The sequence below is a fragment of the Globicephala melas genome, chromosome 10 (genome assembly GCF_963455315.2).
Source record: "Globicephala melas chromosome 10, mGloMel1.2, whole genome shotgun sequence".
NCBI classification, from domain to species: Eukaryota; Metazoa; Chordata; class Mammalia; order Artiodactyla; family Delphinidae; genus Globicephala; species Globicephala melas.
Window position 1 is genome coordinate 8,844,521 of NC_083323.1, and position 20,827 is coordinate 8,865,347.

Genomic DNA, 20,827 nt, shown 5'->3' on the forward strand with positions numbered 1-20,827 from the left:
GGATCCCGCACACCACACGGCACGGCCTAAAACACAGAAATACACCCACACACACACGCACACACACCCCAAATCCCCTGCCCTTGTGAAGCACACATTCTAGGTAGGGGTAGGGAGAGACAGAGAAACAGCAAACGTAATAAGTAAGTACATTTCCTCATTTGTTGGGTGGTTAAGTGCTACGAACACAAGAAGTAGAATGGGGGAGGAGATGGGGAGGGCCGGGCTGGGGCCGGGGGTCAGGCTGGTATAAAATGGGGGCCAGGAAAGGCCACACCAGCAAGATGCGTAGAGCAATTGTGTGCACAGCTGGGGGAAGAGCTCTCCAGGCAGAGGGAACAGCCAGGGCACAGACGGGAGGGAAACGGGGCTGCCTGCAAGTGAATGTGAAACTCTGGCTTCGACTCGCTCTGAGTGTTGTGGGCAGAAGAGAGACATGGTCTCCCAGCTGCTGGGGAGAAAATGGACGGTGTGGGCCAGGGAGGAGGAAGGAGGCCCGTTAGGAGGCGCCAGCCTGCAAGATGGTCTACAAACACACCTGTGTGACCCTGGCACATGCGGACGCATCTCTGGAAAGGGTACCGGGCCTGTGGGCTGCATGGCCAGGAGGGTGGCAGTGGCCACATGGTGGCTGTTTCCCGAGGGCAGCCCCTGCCTTCCCCTGGGACAGAAATGGGGAGCACTGAGGGGGCGCCCAGGAGAGATTCGGCCTCTGCCCGGTGCCCTCCCTGCTGAGATTGCCTGGGCCAGACGCTGGGCTTCCTCCGTGACTCTCCAGGGTAGGGACCAGGGCTTCTGCCCACCTGTCCTCTCCACCCTGCCTGGCCCGGCCCAGCCACTGCTCACCTGCCATCCTGATGATGCAGAAGTGGCTGGTCCTGACGTGGCAGTGGAGGGGGTCGTGGCTGGGCTCAGGAAACCTCTTGAAGGTTGAGCCGAGGGGTGGGGTGTGGATGCGGGCGGTAGAGAGGAACCCAGGCATCTCCGAGGCTGGGGGCCTGAGACTAGAGGCACGGAGCAGCCCTCAGTGAAGATGGGGGTCCGCGGGGATGGGTGGGGTCTGGGGTGCGTGGTGTACACCCATGTGAAGTTGCTTCGTAAGATCTCAGGGTCCGGGGTTCAGGAGAGAGAAGTACGGCCTGGAGCGTCACGTGGGTGGCATCAGGGTAGAAATGGTCTCTAGGTAGCATTTAAAGCCAGGAGCTGGGGGAGATGGATGACAGATGGGCAAACTGATGGAGCTGCTCAACCTTTTCACCCCTTCTCGCCGGGGACCCCCCAGACCAGACCCTCCGCCCTAAGGAAAGCTGGGCAGCAGCGAGGCAGAGGGCCCTGGTGGCCGTAGGGGGCCAGGAGGAAGACGGGGGTGTGCTTCCTGACAGGCATCTCCCCTGGGGGTCCGGGGTGCTCTCTGCAGACAGGAACTGTCAGCCCACATTAGCGGGGCCGCTCTGCCAGGCCCGGGGCAAGGGGCGCCGAGGCTGTGCTCGGCCTGGGGGCTCCCCTCTCTCCCTGGTCTGGCCAGGTCAGCGGAGGGCGCTGAGCAGCCGGGAGAGGCCGTGTGCTGCCCCTGCCATGGCCAGTGCCAACTAATCAGGGGCACAGTGGGTACCGGGAGGCCGGGCCAGGCAGCATACGGCTGGGCTGCCGAGGACACAGCTACTGGCCCCAGCCCAGCCTGGGAGGGGCCTGTGGGCTGAAGAGGGCCCTCAGTGCCCACTCCTGAGATAAGAGACAATCCCCAGCAAGGAGTCTGCAGCCCTGCACCCTCCACCTCAGGGGAGGCCTTGGTTTCCTCCCCAAGGCTGTCAGGGCTCACTCCCTAGAGGGTGGGCCTGGTCCTGTGCCACTGAAGGTACCCCCCCACTGGGTACCTTCCTGCCCTTTTACTCCTTCTTCAAACGTCCTGCGCCCCCTCCTGTCTGAAGCCTCCTCAAAGTACGTCGTTAGTGGCCCTTCCCCTCGGCCCTGATGCTTCCATTAGAGCACACGTCCCCCGCCCAGAGCTCCTGGCTTGAGTGTCTGCCTGCAGAGACGGGGCTGCATCTGCGTCTTCTCTGTGACCCCACAGCTGACCCAAGGCCCGGCCCCATTGCCCCTTAGTGGATGCTACTTTGGGTGAACGGATGATTGGATGATTGGATGAATGAATGCATACACAGTGCCTCTCTCCCTTCATCTTGTGTCCTGTCCACGAATCACTCCTTCCTGATTTGCAGAACAGAACTTGACCCCAGCGGAGGAGGTGGCGGTAGGGGGCGGGGGGCGGGGGGTACCTTCACCCCACCCCCACCCCAAGCATCTCTCCTCTCACAGTCCCGGCTGCTCTTTACTGTTCGCAAGCCAGGTTCTCATCAGATGTTCTGGCCAGATGCTCTCCCGCCCACCCCCACCTCTTCTGAAAGGCAGCAGCCCTGGGGAAATCAGGCCCCTCCACTGCCTCTTCTCTCTTCTCTCCCCACCTTCCTCCTCCCTTCCCCTCCTTCCTTGGGGGCTTCCAGACCTTTCTTCCTCAGGGCAGCTGGGGGACCCTTGTGGGATCCAAGGACAGTCTGAAGTCCAAGGTCCTGCACCCCAAGTCCCATTAAACACACGTACAGAGTGGAAGTGCTGAGATTCTCATGCAAGCTCTGTTTCAAGGTCCCCCAGCCCCACCGCCAATAGATGCGGAGTATGAGACCCCCACGTGATCAACGTACGGTGTTTGCACCTTCCCTGGGCACCTTCTAGGAGCAGATGTCATAAGGATGTTTTGCTGCCCCACAGCCTAGCGAGGAAGGGCTGAGACCCCATTTTATGGATGGAGAAACTGAGGTCCGAGAGGTGGAGCCACTGGCCAAGATCCCAGGCACAAACGCTGGTCTAACTGCTCTGGATGCAGCAGTCGGTAGCCTCAACACTGGGACCCTCCCTCTGTGAAAAGGGCAGGGATGGGGCAGTTCACAGGGCACATGTTCCACACCTGGCACTGCAGATTAACCCACATGATGGTGCTGTGTGCCATCCCCCTTGTGCAGACAGGGGTCCGAAACAAAAGAAGAATCTTCCCCCAGGTCCTGCAGCTAATTAACACAGGACCAAGCTTTGAATGCTGGCAGGGTGACTCAGACACCACGCTCTGCACTAACCATTGTGCCATCCTCCTTCCTGCCCTGACTCATCCCCCTCGGGCTGCTTGGGGCCTGGCACCACGAGAACTCTGCACCCTGACAGTGAAAGGCGTTCGGAGGTCTGGGGCACACCAAACTTGGGGGTAGATGGGAAGAGAAGGGGCCTTGAGGGCATTACTTCAGCCCACGGGGCCTTTCTACTTTGACCTTGGATGTGGGCAGGGGTCTTTCCTGATGCCCTGCAGATGGAGTGGGCGGCTGAGATGGCTACACACTAAAAGGAAAGGAAGGAGGTTGTGAAAAGGAGCAAAAAGCTCTGGCCAGCTGTGTGGCCTTGGGCAGGTTACTCAACCTCTCTCTGACTCAGTTTCCCCATTTGTAAAGTGGGCATCACAATGGTACCAACATCCTAGGGCTGTTATGAAGGTGAAATGATACAGCCCATGTAAAGCATCTGATAAATTTTAGCCATTTATCTTTATTAGGAAATCCCTAGAAGATGTGGAATGCTCACCTTCCACCTCCCCATGACACGCAGTCCTCTGCCCAGCCCCACTGTTCCCAGGACAGCTCCTGCTCTCCACCTTGGCACATGCAATTCCACTCCGTCTGCAGGGACCACCCTCCCCAGCCCTCTGTGTCCTTGTTGAGCATCTTCCAAAACCAGCTTCTGCAAAGAGGTCCTGACGCCCCCACCTTCCACCCCCAATGCTCCCAGCACCTTCTTCATAATAGTAGCACCTGTTGGCCACTTACTGCATACAAGGCTCCGTGCTAAGCTCTCTACACACCTGAGGGCATTTCATCCTTACAAAACCATATGGAAATTGCTATTATTAACCCCATCTTATCGTTGGAGAAATAGAGGCCCAGCGTCCCACAACAGGCAGGTGAAAGAACTAGAACCGGGGCCTGTCAGCACAGAGTAAGTCTCCAGTCCTGCCTGCAGCTGGGGCCGGACAGGAGCCTCACCCACAGCACTGTCAGCTCTGCCTCCCTGTCCCTGGGCCCTGCCCAGCCCAGCCCCATCCCAGAGGCCCCTGCACAGAGGTGGCTTCTTGCTGACCCAGGGGTTGTTAGTTGGACTGGGCTCCAGGAAGGGGGCAGGGGCCCAGGCGAGAATCAGCAACCCCAGCAGCTGCCCCTGAGCTCCCCAGGCCTCCCTCCCAACCCCCTCCACAGGCTGGGCAGGGGTGTGCAGTGGCAGAGTGCAGATGTGGGCCAGCAGCTCAGACTCAGCCGGCTCAGGCTTTAGCAGTAACTGCCCTAGTTTCTTACTGGAGAAAAAAGCACTTTTCATATTTAAATGGCTTGGCCAATGGGCTTTGGGAGGCACTGCAGCTGATTGGGGGGTGTATAGGCTGGGTGAGGCCTGGAGTCCGCTGGTGCCAGGAGGGGGCGCTTTCAGAGATAATCCAGCCCCATCTTGCCAAGGCCCAGAAAGGGATAGCAACTTATGAAAGGTCACACAGCGAGGAACCAGAACCCAGCCTCCTGACTGGCAGTCTAGTGCTTCTTCCCTCCCTCCCTAACCTCCTCCCATGCACTATCTCCTGCCCTTTATCCACCAATGGTTCAGTGGCCAGGACAGACCTGGCAGGAGTAGAGTGGAGGGACATATTTTTAACGAGGTTCTGTAAAGAGCACCACGACTCCCAGGTGCCCCAACCATCCTGGACAAAGTCAGAACCACACATCTAATCAGTTCCTCCTCCTCCTTTGTGCAAATAGGGAAACTGAGGCCCAGAGACACCCAGGGGCTTCCCAGGTCACACAGCAGGCTCCCTGCAGAGCTAAGAAGTAGAAATTACATTCCCTGACAACCCAACTGAGTCTTCCTCGTTGGTCGTGTTTTTAAACTACTTTTTAAACTACAGGCAGCCACCCCCCTCTCCACAGCTTTGCAATTGATAACCCATAATTTCACTTTGCCTAGTCCCAATTCTCTAGCCTGCCATCTAGTGGCCAAATGGAAAGCTACAGGCTATTGTTGAAAAGAAGGAGTCCTAGGGCAGAAGCGGCTCTAAAGATAAGTAAATGGGAGGACCTGGAATGTTCATGGAAACATCTAAGAAAAAAGAAGGCAACCAACCAAACTTCTCGAAGAGACACTTCTAAGACTCTGTGCCCCGCCCCCCATGCCGCTCATTCCCCAGTGACCCTGGGCAGAGCTCCTGGCACCTGGGAAGGACGCTGCCCCTTCTGTAAATGAGGGTCTGGATCAGAGGACCTGCTCCAACAGCCTGAGGCTCCTGTTAATCAAGGTGCTCATGAAGACGGATTTATCTTAAGGTCCCTTTCCAGGGGGGCGCATCGGTTATATTTTGGATCCTGGAGCGCTGTGCCTCCAGGTTCTGAGAAAGCAAGATTCGAGATTCGTCTGTCAGCTGAGAGGCAGAATCAGCTCGGAGTGGAAACAGAACTGCCCACCTCAGGCCACCCTGGGCCTCCCAGTGAAGCCTATTAGAAGGAAAGAGGCCCCTAAGGAAAGAGCCGAGCTCCTCTCTGGGCCCTTGGGGCTACCCAGCCTCCAAAATCGGAACCTCCAGGAGCGCAGGGCCCAGCCCCGCCCTTCTCCAGAGAAGTGAACGGACTGGCTCTGGGGACCTGGAAGTGACCCCTACAGCCAGGAGCTGCAAATGAGCTCCTCACGCGGGCAGCGAGAGAGGGCGAAAAGGGCAGGGAGGAGAGGCACGTGGGCCCACACCCCGCACACGTGCACACACATATACATACAGCACATGGTCTCTCATAGATACAGAGACCCTCACACCCACACGCGCACACACACGCGCACAGGTGTACAGAAACCCACCCGGAGAGAGAGGCCCATACCCTGTGTGTGTATCCTGTCTGCCCCCACCCAGACCATCTCTTCTGAAATGTCCTGTCACGTCGCTGCTCCCATGCCTGTCAGATCCCGAGACCTGACGGGGGACGCAGAACGCAGGATCGTGTACAAACGCCCCTGTGTGACCCCGGCACAGGCACCCGCATCTCTGGAAAGGGTACCGGGCCTGTGGGCTGCATGGCTAGGAGCGTGACAGTGGCCACACGGTGGCTGCTTCCTGAGGGCAACCCCTGCCTTCCCCTGGAACAGAAATGGGGAGCACAAAGGGGGCGCCCAGGAAAGATGCGGCCCCTGCCCTGTGCCTTCCCTGCTGAGGTTGCCCAGGCCAGACGCTGGGCTTCCTCCGTGACTATCCAGGGTGGGGACCAGGGCTTCTGCCCACCTGCTCCTCTCCACCCTGCCTGGCCCGGGCACGGCTCACCCACACTACCAGAGCAATCCTCTGTGTCCACTCCACTTCTGCCAGGCGTTTCTAAAACACTCCCTTGCCAGGTCAATCCCCACGCTCTGCTGGGTCTCAGCTGACTCCACCTCAGACCCCCAGTGCCCCCCACTCTGCCCCTCCCTGCACCCCCATAAGCTCCACATGCCTGGCACCCCTCCGTCTGAGCACTGACTGCACAGAACAGCTACTCGATAAACTTGGCCAGCGGGTCCACTTCACACCTATTTACTGAGCGCTTTCCACACACCAGGCATAGTTCTGGGCGCTGAGGGAACAAAGTCTGCCTTGTGGTCAGTTTCCCAGTAGGAGGTGGCGCCTGAGAGAGAGGAACATGCACCCCTGGGCAAGGTGGGCTGGTTAGAAACAGGCTCCAGTTTAGTCCCTCCCACTAACCTGCTGTGTGACCTTGGGCTGGTCATGGCCCTCTCTGGGTCTCATTCTCCACACTTGTTAAAAGGGGTAAAGATGGTTTTGAACAAGTTAATCTTTAAGGAGACTTCTAGGCTTGGTGGCAAGTGGGAAGGACAGAGACAGTCTGCCACCTAGGATGGCCTCTCTGGATGTCCCTTCCCTGCCCCCGAGGGAGTCTCCCCAGGACAGTGGGAGGGGCAAAGGTGATATAGCTGAACTGCCCCTCCCCCCCCCACAGCTTTGGTTCTCACCGCTCACCCCCAGCCCCACCCCCATCTCTCAACCCCCCCCCAGGACCTTCACAGCAACTCTCAGGGGCCCCTGGAGTTTCCCATCACGTCAAGGCTCATGTGTGGGGAGGTGACCTTGTATATGCGACCTTGAGACTCCAGCACTCCAGGACCCCCTATGTAATTCACCCAACCTGTGCCAACCTGCCCTCCCAGGTCACCTTGCTCCACAAATATCCCAGAGCACAGCCTCCACTGCCCAGCCAGGCCTGTGCGGGCTGACCAACACGCTCTGTGAGCCCAGAGTCAGGCTGGCCCCACAGGCACTCACAGCGGACGGCTGCAGAGAGGTGGGCAGGGCGAGTGGCAGGGACCCCCAAGGCCCCAAGCCTGGGTATTGGCAGAGTGGGGTCAGTGGTGACTGTGGAGGAGGACGAGGTGCCAGGAGCCCTCTCACCTTCTGCAGATTGGGAAACTGAGGCTCAGGCAGGGAAGAGAAGCAAGGGGTCAGACAGAGCCAGGGAAAGAGCTGGGCTTAGGACAGACATAACTCTGCTCAGATCCCTGCCTTGCCCCTGAATTGCTGTGTGACCTTATGCAAGCCACTTAACCTCTCTGAGCCTCACATAGGTTGTTCAGAGGGTTAAGTCAGCCAGCGGCATGTCAAGAGCCTGGCACACAGGAAGTGAGTAGATGCTCCTAAAAGTTCCTGACCTTCCCCATCAGGCCTGAAGCCCCCTGCAGGCAGGGCCCTCCCCCTCTCCTTCCCTAGATCCCCATCCCATTCGAGACACAGGGCAGTGGAAAGAGTCAGGAGACCTCCTGGGCAAGTAACCTCAAGTCTCCAAGTCTCAGTTTTTTCATCTCAGTTTTTCATGAGACTAACCCCCCTCCCGCCAGGGGGACTGCAAGGCTCCGAAGAAATCACAGAGATGAAAAGCTTTGAAAGCTGGATGATTCTGGGCAGGTGTCAGGGGTTTTTGTTATCAGATAACCTCTCTCAATACTAGGTGGGCGGACAGATGGATGGGCAGCCGGTCAGATGGGGGAGTGGGTGGATGGACCTGTGGGGGATGAACCTATGGAGGGGGTCAGTGGGTGGGTCGGGAGCTCGAGCTCCAAGTCGGCACAAGTGGGGGGTCTGGGAGCCCCTCCCCAGTGGAATGCTGCAAGACGCCCTCCCTCAAACCAAGCAGCTTCTTTTCACACACCTGCCACCTTGATAGTCCCCCCCACAAGGAACCTTGTCCCTAAAAAGCCAGTATTTGCTGCAGTCTGAGTCCTTTTGGGACCCAGAGGCGCCAGGGCCACCTTCCAACATCTTCAGGCCCAAATAGTGCCCCGTGAACCCCTGGCAGCAGGGCCCACATCTGTCCAGTCACTGAAGGATCCCGTGCCCAGCACAGACCTGGCATGGGGAGATGCCGGTCAGTCTCTGCTGAGTGAGTGAGTGCCCTGGGGCAGGGCAGGGGGCACCAACTCACTGGGCACACGGTTGATGGCTTTGAGGGGCCTCAGGACACGCACGGTGCGGATGGCCGACAGGTTGATGTTCTGGAGGTCCAGGGAGTACTCGACCATCCTGCAAAGAGAGGGGAGAAGAGTGAGGCCCAGAGCACAGGGACAGCAGGGCCACGGCCGGGCCAGCCACGCCCACGCCTGCCTGGACAGGGTAAGAAAAGTGGTCAGAAACCCGGCTAAGCCCCAGTCAGCCCTCTGGCCTTGGGCTGTCTCCTTGGGCCCGTCTCCTTCTCTGTAAGCAGCGCAGGTGACCCACTGGACTGCCCTGAGGGTCCCGGTAGATGCGGCCAGGGGCAGAGGGAATGGAGGGGCAGAGACCCTGCGGCCCCACCGCATACCCAGCACTGTGCCAGGCGGCTCCTGCCCCCGCTTCCAGGGCAGCCTCTGAAACAGGGAGGATTCGCCCCATTCCTCAGAGGGGAGCACGGAGGAACTGCCGAGAGGCCCCCAGGCTGAGCCCAGACGGTGACTGGACATCACAGTCACAGCAGCAGCAGCGTCTGCGAAGATTTTGCTGAGGGCAGAGGCCGGAGTGGAGCCCCAGTCCCTCCGTCTCCCCAAGCCCCCAGGGGCCCCCCAAGCCAGGGTTAGACGCCCAGATTTATGAAGAGATGAGGCTGTAAGAGAGGTGACATCACATGTCCCAGGTCACCCAGCAAACGGGTAGAGGCTCAAGCCAGGAGTCACACCAGTTCTGCCCCCCTCCACCCCCTCACACCCATCCCCCACTCCCCAACTCCCAGCTCCGCTGCCGGCTCAACGAGGCCAGGCGCAAACTGTACTTGGTCTGCAGTAATAACCCCTCTCCTGGGCACGCAAGGCGGCCGGCTCCAGCCTCGCAGGGCCCACTCCCGGCCTTTCTCCCACTGTCCCTTCTGCCTGCAACACCTCCATCATCTCTGTCCATTGAAACCTTCCTCAGGTTCTGTGCAGATGCCCCTGGAGTCCTGGAAGTTTCTCCACACCTGTGTCCATGATGAACCAGGCCAGTCTAGGTGCTGACTCAGACCGGCCCCTACCCTCAGGCGTCCGCACTCAGGCAGCGGAGAGACCGAAAAGCAAAGACAGCACTGGAGCCCTCACCACTGCCTCAGTTCTCATCCTCGGGGCCTCACCAAACAGGTCCCCCTCCCCTTCCAGTCTGCCTCCTCCAGGAGGCCTCCCCAGATCTCCAGGGGAGGCAGATCTCCGGTGTCCCCTCTATAGTTTCCTGCACGTCCGTCAGACCCTTCCTGCTCAGTTGCTTCTTGCCCCCCGTTTCCCCCTCTGAAAGACAGGCCCCAGGGGCCTGCAGCCCCAGCCTGACCCCAGACATCCCAGTCACCGGACCTGGGCCCCCCACCCTGAGACTCCGGCACTGCTGCCAGCTCCACCTGTCGCCGCCATCAGCGGGAAGTGAAGGCTTTTCCTACACACCCTGCAAACCTGTCCGACTGTTGCGGAGCCATCGCCCCCTCCCGCTGCTTGAAGAGTAATTGAGTGAAAGCTCTGTCTCCCTGAAATGCCTCCATCCATCATCTCCCGGCTTTCTGGGGCACAGGCTCCGGCTCCCATGCTTGTGTGCTCTCTCTCTCTCCTTTTTCACACACACACACACACACACACACACACACACAAATGCAACACGGAATCAAACGTCTGCACACAACCATTGGTGCGCACACACGTACACACTCACTCCTTGGACACCCTCAGCCACACTCACTCCTATCAGGGCCCAAATTCAGATGAAGGGACATGACAAAAAAAGTGACAGAGACCTAAGAACTGGAGACGGAGACCAGGGGTCCCGAGGAGGGGGCAGGAGGGGGGTCAGTGGGGGCAGCAGCCAGGCAGAGAGGGTGAGGGCTGAGGCGCCCAGGGGTAGTGGGTGATCTGGGAAGGGGGCGCCGAAGGCGTGGGGCGGCGTAAGGATTCCGCGCGTGGGTGAGCCACGCCGTCATGTTCGTATTTGGTGGAAAGAGCTCTCCAGGCAGCCAGGGAGATGTGTGTGATAGAAGCACTGCGGGGGCAGCACACACGGGCACACAAACAGGCTCTCACACTGGCGCGCACACGCGCACGCGCGCACGCACACACACACCAAGCCTAGGAGAGCCACCCCATGGCAGGCAGCCCCTCCCCCAGGCCCCAGCCTCTCAAACACAGACCCTCTTCCTTCTCTGCCTGGTTCTCTCCCTCCTGCCAGTGGGCTCGCTTTATGCTTTGCTGGGTGTGCTGGAGGTGGGAGATCCCAGCCCACGCCAGACTGAACCCACCCAGGTACTGCGTCCCAGGAGCCCCTGAGCACACCTGCCGAGACCCATCAAATCCCAGCCCAGGATTTCTTCCCATCCCGTGAAGTCTCACCACAGAGACAAACAGGTGCCTCACAGACGATGGGTAGACAGAAAAGCGAATGGTTTTTGAGGGCCTCCTGTGTGTGTTACCTGCGTTAGCCTGCTCGAGCCCCCTCTACATTTCTCAGATCCCACCTCATCCCTCTCTCTGCTGCCCTGGACCAGGCTGGGCCCACGGCTACAAGCCACACCAGGGCCTGCCTGCTGCAGGAGCCCTCAGGACACTCCTGCCTGGTCCCTGACTCTCCCGCCCCACGCAGCCACACGGGCTCTGTGCCCCTCCATCCCCCCTCAAGGAACCCATAGCCCACCGTCTGGGACTACTGGTTCTTAATTAAGTTGGGGGCACCCACCATGGCCCCTGCCCCAGGATAGGCTGGGAGGCAAGAACGGGAAACTACAGATGCGCTGTGTAGTCAGGTCCCATGGTGAGGATTCAGGTTCACCTTCCTTTCTCTAAAATAAGTGGGGCGGGGGGCCGGCCTCTGGGTCCTGAGTGAGATACAACTTATGGCTGGGTGTCACCGAGGCCCACAGTTACCCAGAGTTAGTAAGCTTTAGGGTCTGAACGCCTCCTAGACCCCACCTCATGGGAGGCTGATCTGACTCTTGTCCCCATCTCTGAAGGGGACGAAGCAGCCACAGCCTGACAGACCCAGAGCGACACAGTGACCCAGTCCCTTCCCTTCACCTCTGACCCGATCCTCTACTACAAAAATTCCCCTAAGAATTAATCAGCCCTCAGGGTCCCCACTGAAAAGCCCTCAAGAGAAATTTCTGGGAGAATTTAGTGTCAAGATCTTAGCTCTGAGCTTCCTGGCAGTTGAGTCAAAAAGAGAAATGTGATGAGTCACTAAGTTCTCAGCAGCAGGAACGGTCTTGGCTTTGGGGGGTTTTGTTTGTTTGTTTGTTTTTTGGCTGCACCAGGCGGCTGGCAGGATCTCAGTTCCTAAACGTTTCTCCCAGGTCCTAACTCTCTCTTCTATACTTCATAAACCTATCTGGGTGGCGGGGGAGGGTGTCCTGCTGCAGCCGCATCTCCCGTCTGGGGGAGCGAGACCAGCTGTAAATACTTTTGGTGATAAAGAGCAAATAGGGGCTTCCCTGGTGGCGCAGTGGTTGAGAGTCTGCCTGCCGATGTAGGGGACACGGGTTCGTGCCCCGGTCCGGGAAGATCCCACATGCCGCGGAGCGGCTGGGCCCGTGAGCCATGGCCGCTGAGCCTGCGTGTCCGGAGCCTGTGCTCCGCAACGGGAGAGGCCACAGCAGTGAGAGGCCCGCGTACCAGAAGAAGAAGAAAAAAAAAAAGAGCAAATAGCAGGTGCGCAGTGAGGAATCCAGTAGTTCTCGTTCCCTGAGAGGAAGAGGATAGAAAGCTGGACATTGGACAAGGCCGGGGAGAGAGGGGCTGAGCGAGTAGCCGGGAGGTAGGAACTGCAGGTTTAAGTCTCTGCCCTGGGATCACGCTGTCCTGACGGTGACTGTGCACCGACAAGCCCAACGCGGGACAGTCACTGACAGCTCCAGCACCCAGCCCTCTCTGCTGACAGCTGCAGCAGCCCCCTGCTTCCTCTCCACACGGCCCATCCTCCGTTAGTCCAAACCTCCTAAAACGCGAATCTAGGGACTTCCCTGGTGGTGCACTGGTTAAGAATCCACCTGCCAATCCAGGGGACACAGATTCGAGCCCTGGTCCTGGAAGATCCCACGTGCCGCGGAGCAACTAAGCCCGTGCGCCACAACTACTGAGCCCAAGCTCTAGAGCCCGTGCTCCACAAGAGAAGCCACCGCAATGAGAAGCCCACGCACCACAATGAAGAGTAGCCCCCGCTCGCCACAACTAGAGAAAGCCCGCGCGCAGCAATGAAGACCCAATGCAGCCAAAAAAACCCTCGAATCTAGCTGTGTCACTCCTGGCCTTAAACCCTCAATGGCTCCCCATTGCCCTTCAAGGCCCTGCAGTCTGGCCTCGGCCCCCTCCCCCCACCCCTTGCCCCTACTCCATGCACCTCGGGCACCAGGCCAGGCCCGCCGAGCTCAGCAAACACGCGATTCTCTGCCCCCTTTGCTTTGCGCGTTGCCTGTTCTCCTCGCTCTCATCCTTCAAGACGCCCTCCTCCATGAAGCCCTGCTCACGCCCTCCCTGCACGGCAGGCTGAATCCAACCCTCTCTGCTCTGGCTCCTTCCACACTCTGTTCACACCTCCTGTCTAGTTTGGGTTCCCCCAAAGCAGACTCAGCCAGGGGCTTGGGAGCAGCCGCTTATTCGGGGGTGATCCCAGGAGGCACAGAGAGAGAGAGCGGAGAGGGAACAGCCAGCGAGGGGCTGGTCATGGGCAGGTTACCCTGCAACTGGGCCGCAGTCCCAGCAGGGGCCCCCGGCGAGGGCAGGGCTGCAGCATTAGCCATCGCCTGATCGGCTGGATGCTGGACGCTGGCCGGCTCCTCTCTCCTCAGACGCACCCCGCTCCAGCCCCGCCACGCAGAGCCGGCGCCCCGGGAATCTATGCAGCATGAAGAACGCCTGTGACAGAAGCAGCCACCTTCCACCTCCTTCCTCCTCCTCCCCGCTGGATGAAAGCTAAGGGAGCATCCCCCACCTCCAAAAAAAAAGAGAGTGAAGAGGGCCGCTCTGCGGGTGAATAACCACCCGGCTGACTTCCCTTAGGCCCCAAGTAAGACACCACGTGCGGGAGCGAGAAATTAACCCTAATTACACGGTTACTTTATGGTGCAGCGTCAGTGCTAAAAGTCTAAAAACAAAATCAACAAAAACCCCCACTGCCTCCTGCCAGCTCCCAAGTGCCTAATTAGGTAAGTAATTTTGCTTTAAAGCGAGCACTTTCGTCCTGACATCACCCCAGGAGGAGGCTGACTGCACCCAGCTCCTGGGTGGCATGTCATCTGGAGAGAGGGGCTCGGATGTGGCCGTGCTGAGGTGGGGACCGTGCCAGGGTGGGCAGGCAGGGCGGACATCTGCTCTCCAGGGCCGTCCCCATGGATTCCTGCTGAGAGGCCACCCTGCCCCACTGCCAGCTCCCCTGGCTCCCGGGACAGGCCCGGAGACCCAGGCCTGGTCAACCAGTGGACAACCATTCCCCGGCCACCACGACTGGCTCAGGATGGGCCATGAGGGGCAGCCAGTCCTTGAGCTGGGACTGCAGGGAAGAGGTGCTCTTCCTGGCTAAGCCACCGCCAGGAAACCCGGAGGCACTAATGACCATCTTGCCTCCGTGGTGGCCCGAGAGTTTTGCCAACACAAAGGAAGGCCGAGGCCAGAACTGGAGAGAAGCAGGATGCTGACCATACGGTTCGAGCACTCCCTGCAGCTGCACCCGGATCCAAGAGCTGCCCTCTATTCTTCCCAGGCACGTGAGCCAGGACCTGCCCTTTGGGCCTTGGGGGTCATTTGAGTTGGGTTTCTGTCACTGGCAACTCAGAGTCCTGCTGATTCAGAGGGGTTTCTAGAGCACTCGCCATGTGCCAAGCACTTCACACCCCTTCCCACGGTGGGATGACGGCGCCCAATGCAGATGAGGAAGCTGAGGCTCAGACAGAACCCAGGTCACCCAGCTGAGCAGTGGGGGACCCAAGAGCTCTGCATGACCCCTCCCCACCTCATCAGTCATCAGGCCAGGCGTGAGCACCTCCCACAGCTGGCCAGGTGGCCAGTAAGTACCAGTAAACTGGATCAGCAGCACGTGGAGTGGAGCCAACAGCCATGGGGCAGTGCTGCCCCATGGTTAGAGCATCGAGCCTGGCTTCCGATCCCAGCTCTGCTGCTAGCGCACCATGTGACCTTGGGCAAGTCACTGAATTGACCTCATGGGGGTGTGGGGAGGGTGAAATGCGTTCACATACGGGTTCAGTGCCTGGGACAGGGCCTGGCACAAGAAAGAGCCAGCTATTATTATATCACAGCCTCATTTGCTGCTTCGGTCCACACTGGCCCACGAGTCACATGATGCCTGCTTAAACCCCTCCCTAGATCCCACCTCCTGCCGGGGAAAGCCCAGGCAGTAAGGGCCTCCGGAAGTTCTCTGACCGTGACCCCAGCACTGCCCACCGTTTGCCCTGCAGTCCAGAGACACCCACCATCTCAGTTTCCCAGAGTGCACCATGCTGTTTCCAGCTGACACGCCTTTTCACTCGCCAGTCCCTCTACCTGGAGTGCCCTTCCCGGCTGTCCAGATCCCACCCCCAGGCAGAACTGAACTGTCCTGCTCTGTGGCCCACTGTGCCTCTACTAGGGCAGCTCTGGCCCTGAGGGGTGCTGTCGTTGCCCCTGTTCCTCAGGGGCCAGCTCAGAGTCCTAGCCGAGTCCCCAGCCCCCCGCCCAGGGCCTGGCTTGGAGGCGGCTCCCTTGCCAGCTTGTCAAACAAATAACTTGAGGGACAAGATCAGAAAAGAAAAAAAAAGAAGCTTGGAGCTGACAAGAAGCACCATAAAATGACTGAGACTTAACATATTTCCAGGAAATACCCCTCCCAGGAGATGATTCTTATGTGTTGCTGATAAAAATAGGGTGTTTCCTCAATCTTTACAAGGGACCCACAGGGGCTTTCTTAAAATGTAACGTAAGATGTAGCTAATGGAAAGGAAGCTGAGATGCTGGAAATGGCAGATCATCTGTCAGGAGGCAGTTCTGTGATGACTCAGGCCTGTGTTGCTTGATAACTAGACCACCAGCCTATGCTACTGTGCTGGTACCCAGCACATAGTAGGTGTTCAGTGGAGGGAGAGAGGAAGGAAATAATGGAAAGAGAGAATTAGGGAGTGATAACATTAACCCTTGACTTTGGCCAGCGTGTGATGATTTATGGGTCATTTTTACCATAGATCCTCACACGAATCCTATGAGACCAGAAGAACAGGGTTGCTTTAGCCCCTGGACAAAGAAACTGATGCACTGAAACCAACTCAGGCCAAGTTCAGAGTAAAGGGGGAACTGGGGGCCACAAAGGAATCTGGGGACCTCAGCAGTAGGAGACCCTGGACCATCTCTCGACAAGGCTCCACTCAGGTGGCAACACTCCAGTGACTTTATCTCTGGGTAGAATTGCCAGATACATACAGGATGCCCAGTTAAGTCTGAACTTCAGGCAAACAACGATATATAATTTTTTAGCACACATCCCAAATATGCCTCCCGCAAAATTCAGCTCCCTTACTCCAGGGTAGTCTTGGCACCACGGTAGTTGGGCGCAGCCGCTGGAAACCAGACAGAGATTCTTTCGGCTCTACCACAGCTTGAGGGAAAGGTCCCTCTTCCGAGACTCACCCCACATCCTTCTGAGAGTCCTCCAGGGGAGATCAACTAGAATATTTTGGCCTCTGAAAAGGTAAAACCCTTCGTATTGTGAGTGAGCGTGGGCTCTGGGGACGATTGTACCTGAGCACATCCCAGATCTGGTCCATACGGGCTGTGTGACCTGAGGCAGGCTGTTAATCTCTCTGAGCCTCCATTTCCCCATCTGGGAAATGAGGTTAACAACCCCAAGTTCTCTGGACTGTGGGGATGTAAGAGAGCCCAGCCTAGTCAGGAAACTTTAGTTCTGGTAACCTACCTAAGCAGCAGTGGCTTGTGCCTACCTAGAGCACCCTTCTCTGCTTGTAGGGTAACAGTCCTGGGATTTTCCAAGTCCATCCTCCCCACTCTTAGGCCACGTGGTATGAGAGACGTCGACCCCACACCCAGCGCCAGGGGATGGGTCTTGACCTAGGTCTGGCCAATCAGAGTGCGGCCGCATTTAGGCTACAGTGATTGGTTCAGGGATCCAAGCCAAGGAGGCTCTGTTCCGCCCTCGTTGGAGTGGCTGAGAAAGCAAAGGTGTCTTTCTGTTGAACCAGAGGGAGGAGGCTGGGCACTCAGGGCTGTCCGCCGCCATCCCCCCACTGAGAGGAAAGCTGCCAGGGATGGAGGTCAACACAGAGGAATGAGAAGAGCTGTGAGACGGGAGGACACGCTGCCTGGTGACATCTTTCAGGATTCTGGATTAAGCATGCCCTGAAGTCAGAGACCCCTCGACTTTCAGTAAAGGAGATGATAAGCTCCCTTAAACAAGGTTCGGCAGGCTCCTGTCCATATAACTGAGAGAATTCTGAATGATATATGATCGACTGGTGTCTGGCTTGTCAACCTGTAGCCTGAGAATCTCTGGTGATTTACCCCCTACCCCGCCCCCCATGACATCTAGCATCCTGTTTCCATGGAAACGGACCAGAGCAGTGATCATCACTCTCTCCCTCCCTCCCACTTTTCTCCATATGCAGATGAAAAAGCATCCACACCAGGATTCTCCCTGGAACCTTCCCAGGTCCACACCCACCCAAGGGCCATTTCGGCTACAAGAAAATGACCCCAGATCCCCCAGCTCTGCAGCGACTGGACACAAAGATACAAAACAAACATGTCATGGAGCCTCCCCGCCACGCTGGCTCAGGGCCAGGCTCCAGGGACTCCAGGTCAATGGCTCAGCCTCAGCCCTGCCCCACAGCATGCAGGCCTTGGAGCAGACAGACCTGTAGAGCCCAGGATAAAGCAGGGTGTAAAGTCAGCGGCAGAGCCAGGAGGATGCCCTAGGCCTGCTGGCACGTGGAGTGCTTCCCTGACCCAGAGATCACGCACACAGAGCCATGCAGGAGGGAGGCCGGCAGCAAAGGCTTCTGGAAACAGCCCAGTGGTGACTCTCTGATGCTGGTAACCACAGCGGGTCTGCTGGCGGGCGTGGGCCTCTGTGGAGCTTACACAGGTTGGTAATTGACTTTAGATTTCTCAACAGATCATGTGCACCCAGGTAGTGCTCCCAAGGCTCCAACCAGGACTTGGAGACATGGTGGGGCCACAGCTTTGGCCAAGAGCAGACAAAGAAACTCAGGCCCTAGGAGAGGCGTGTGGCAGACCCGGAGAGCTGCCCACCCAATACGCTTTCTCTCGTCTTCCAATCTTGCCTGGCCCCAGGGAATGATTCTTGGTTGATTTACCCAAATTCAATGATGTTTTCTATTTTCCTAGCTTCCCTTGCAGCTAAGGATGGCCATGAGATCCAGTTCTGGCCAAGCATGCTGGGACAGGGGAAGGATCTAGAAAAGAAAATGCTGTTTTCCAGATCCAAGTAGACAGGTGCGTCTGGCATAGCCCTGTCTCCCTTCATCCTTTCTGCCTTCAGTGCAGACACGATGCCCACAGCTTCAACAGCCACCTTGTGACCATGAGAGGAAGACCTGGAAAATCACAAGGACATCAGCCCCCACATCACAGAGCCATCACTGGTAACCACTGACCTCAGAACATCATGTTATGTCAGACAAAACACCCCAGGATTTGCACAAGTCACTGTTGGTCATATGTTCTGTTACTTGCAGCCAAATGCATCCCTGACAAATACAGCCAGCAAGTTACACAGAACCAGGATTTGATCCCAGCCCATGGAGCCAAGCTGCCTGGATTCAACTCCTGACTCTGCTCCTTACCAGTCCATGACCTCGGGCAGGTCACTCCCTGTCCCTGTGCCTCATCTGTGAAATGGAACTGACCACAGTCCCTCCCTCGCAGAGCTGGTCTGAAGATGAAGCCAGATAATGCAGAGCATCGGGCCCAAGCTGAGTGCTCAGCAAACAGTAGATGCCCTTATTTTTATCACCTGGATAATGCCTAAGAGGATTCAATTCCCTTTGCTTTTTAAAGTCCCACTGATGGGGCACTTTGGACAATAGGAACTCTCAGCAAGCAGTCACAGAGGGGACACGTCTCCCTGATCTTCCTAGAAAGCTCTAGTCCAGGGATAAGGAACAATCCTTACTGACATTTTGTTTCCCGAGAGCCTGGAAGAGTCAGGCTGGAGAAACTGTTCCCCACGCACTCTCGGGAGAAGCTGTTTCCAGGGTGGGATAGATCCTGGTCCAGCCTCTCCTTCTCCCTCCCTGGCCAAGGTGCAGAGTTCCAGACATTACTGCTATTTGTGTTAATATTATTCACGATGATAGAAAGTCTTACAAGGAGTCCCCACTGTTCCGTTGACACAGCACATCTGCTTGTCATGAGCATTAATTCAGATCCTGGACACAGATCAGAGATGGAGCCCTCCCCATGCCTCTCCCCGTTCCTGCGGCTTCCAGAAGTGGGAGTCATGCTCTCCACTTGAAGCACTCCCAATGAGGGGCTCTGTGAGGGTCAAATGAACTAGACCCACTTGCATCAGGGCCACCTGGGCATTTGCGTATAATGCAGATTCCTAGGCCCTCCGTACCTGCTGGGTCTAGATCCCTTGGGTGAGGCCCAAGAATCTATATTTTAACATGTGCCCCAGTAATCCTGTCACTCTCTGAATTTTGAGGAGCACTAAGAAGGGGTCCAAGGCTGAACGTATGTTTGAGGACTGGGGAGGTTGCACATCCCTCGGCTGCTCCATTTTCTACACCGAGGTCCTTTCCAGGATACCATCATAGTCAGAAGCTTTCAAGGGACATCAGACTCAAGGCCATTACTGTGCCCTGCACTCTTCCAAGGCGGGGCCCACACCAGCCATGCCCTTGGCAAGGGCTCTGGCTCAGCCTCATTCTGGAAAGGTCCCTACAGCCCAGCCCTAGAGCCCTGGCTCAACCCCACCACAGACACCAGTCATCAGAATCCTTGGGGAAGGTTTTAACAGACGCACCCAGGCCCCTCCCCACAGACGTCAACGGCCACTTCATGTTGTTGGTTAGGGGAGGCGGTAGTATTACCAGCTTGACGCAGCAAGGGAGATATACAGATAAAGAAAACCTCAAGTTCAACAAGAACGTCTGAATATTTCCCTGCCTCCTCATGGACTATAATGCAGAAAAGCGTAGCTTAAACAAGACAGTGAGGTAGGTTCCCCTATTACCCATGGATTAGTGGGACTTTGTCACACACTGGAAGAGAGTCTCTAGTGAGGTGCCACAGGGCTCACTGTCCTGGGCTGATCAAACACAGGAAATAAATGTAGTGAGTGACTGAATCAAGACTCCAAGATATCACTATAAGGTGAAACTAATAACAATAAATGCAAAGTTTGGTATTTGTGGTTTAAAAAAAAGATCAACTGTGTTTAGTTCCAGGGTGGGAGAGACCTGGCTTGGAAAGTGAGCACGACCCAGGGGTGGTAGGTAGCACAGCCCCTCACAGGTCACCATGATCCCACATGACCCTGGGGCAAGGGCAGTCCCTTCTCTCCCCCCATAAGTCATCATTGGAAAGTTGGGGTCCTGCTCCCCAGCCAGGGACCAAGACAGCCTGAAGTATGTCCAGCAGGTGAGGCCACCCACCTGTCCTTTGACACATGATGGGAGATGCTGGGGAGACTCAGGGAGGATATGAGCCGCTTTCCAATTAGTGAAGGCTGCCATGAGTCTGCGGGGAGGCACCTGCCCACGCGCTCCAGGCCCCTCTGTGTGATCAGGCCACTGCCCCCGTCTCTGGCTTCATCTCTCAGCACCCACCCATGCCCCAGATTCCTGGGCTCTGACAGACACCCTCCCCCACCCCCTGCCTGGTCAGCTCTTGCACACACCCCTCCCCACCCCGCCCCCGGCCCGGCCTCTCTTCCTCAGGAAGCCGTATACTAACCCTCCCCCGCCATCTAAATCAGGCCCCCATTCCACACCCTCATGGCCCTTCTATACTTCTTTGCAACAACATTGGTCCCAATTTCGAAGTTATTTAGAACTTTATTATCTGTTTTGTATCCATTTTCTAAATCGGGAGCTCCATGAAATCACAGCAGCATCTGTCTTGTTCCTCTCGTGTCCCCGCTGCACAGCACCTGGCGTGTAGTAGGTGCTCAATAAATGCTGATTTTGTGAATGAGTAAGTGAATGAATGGTCCCATCAGGTGGGAGCTACCGGAAGACAAATTTCAGCTTCGTGAAAGAACTTCCTAGCACATTAGGCTGTCCCA

General features: G+C 57.2%; 1 protein-coding gene across 8 annotated transcripts in view; it reads right to left on the reverse strand.

The window, feature by feature from the left end:
- Positions 1–20,827, reverse strand: part of CACNA1I (calcium voltage-gated channel subunit alpha1 I) — a 117,187-nt gene that overhangs the window by 59,959 nt on the left and 36,401 nt on the right. For all 8 annotated transcript variants that reach the window (XM_060306839.1, XM_060306843.1, XM_060306838.1 and 5 more), the window contains one exon: positions 8,532–8,629. In XM_060306839.1, the coding sequence (XP_060162822.1) occupies positions 8,532–8,629 (98 nt within the window). The remainder of the gene's footprint in view (positions 1–8,531; positions 8,630–20,827) is intronic.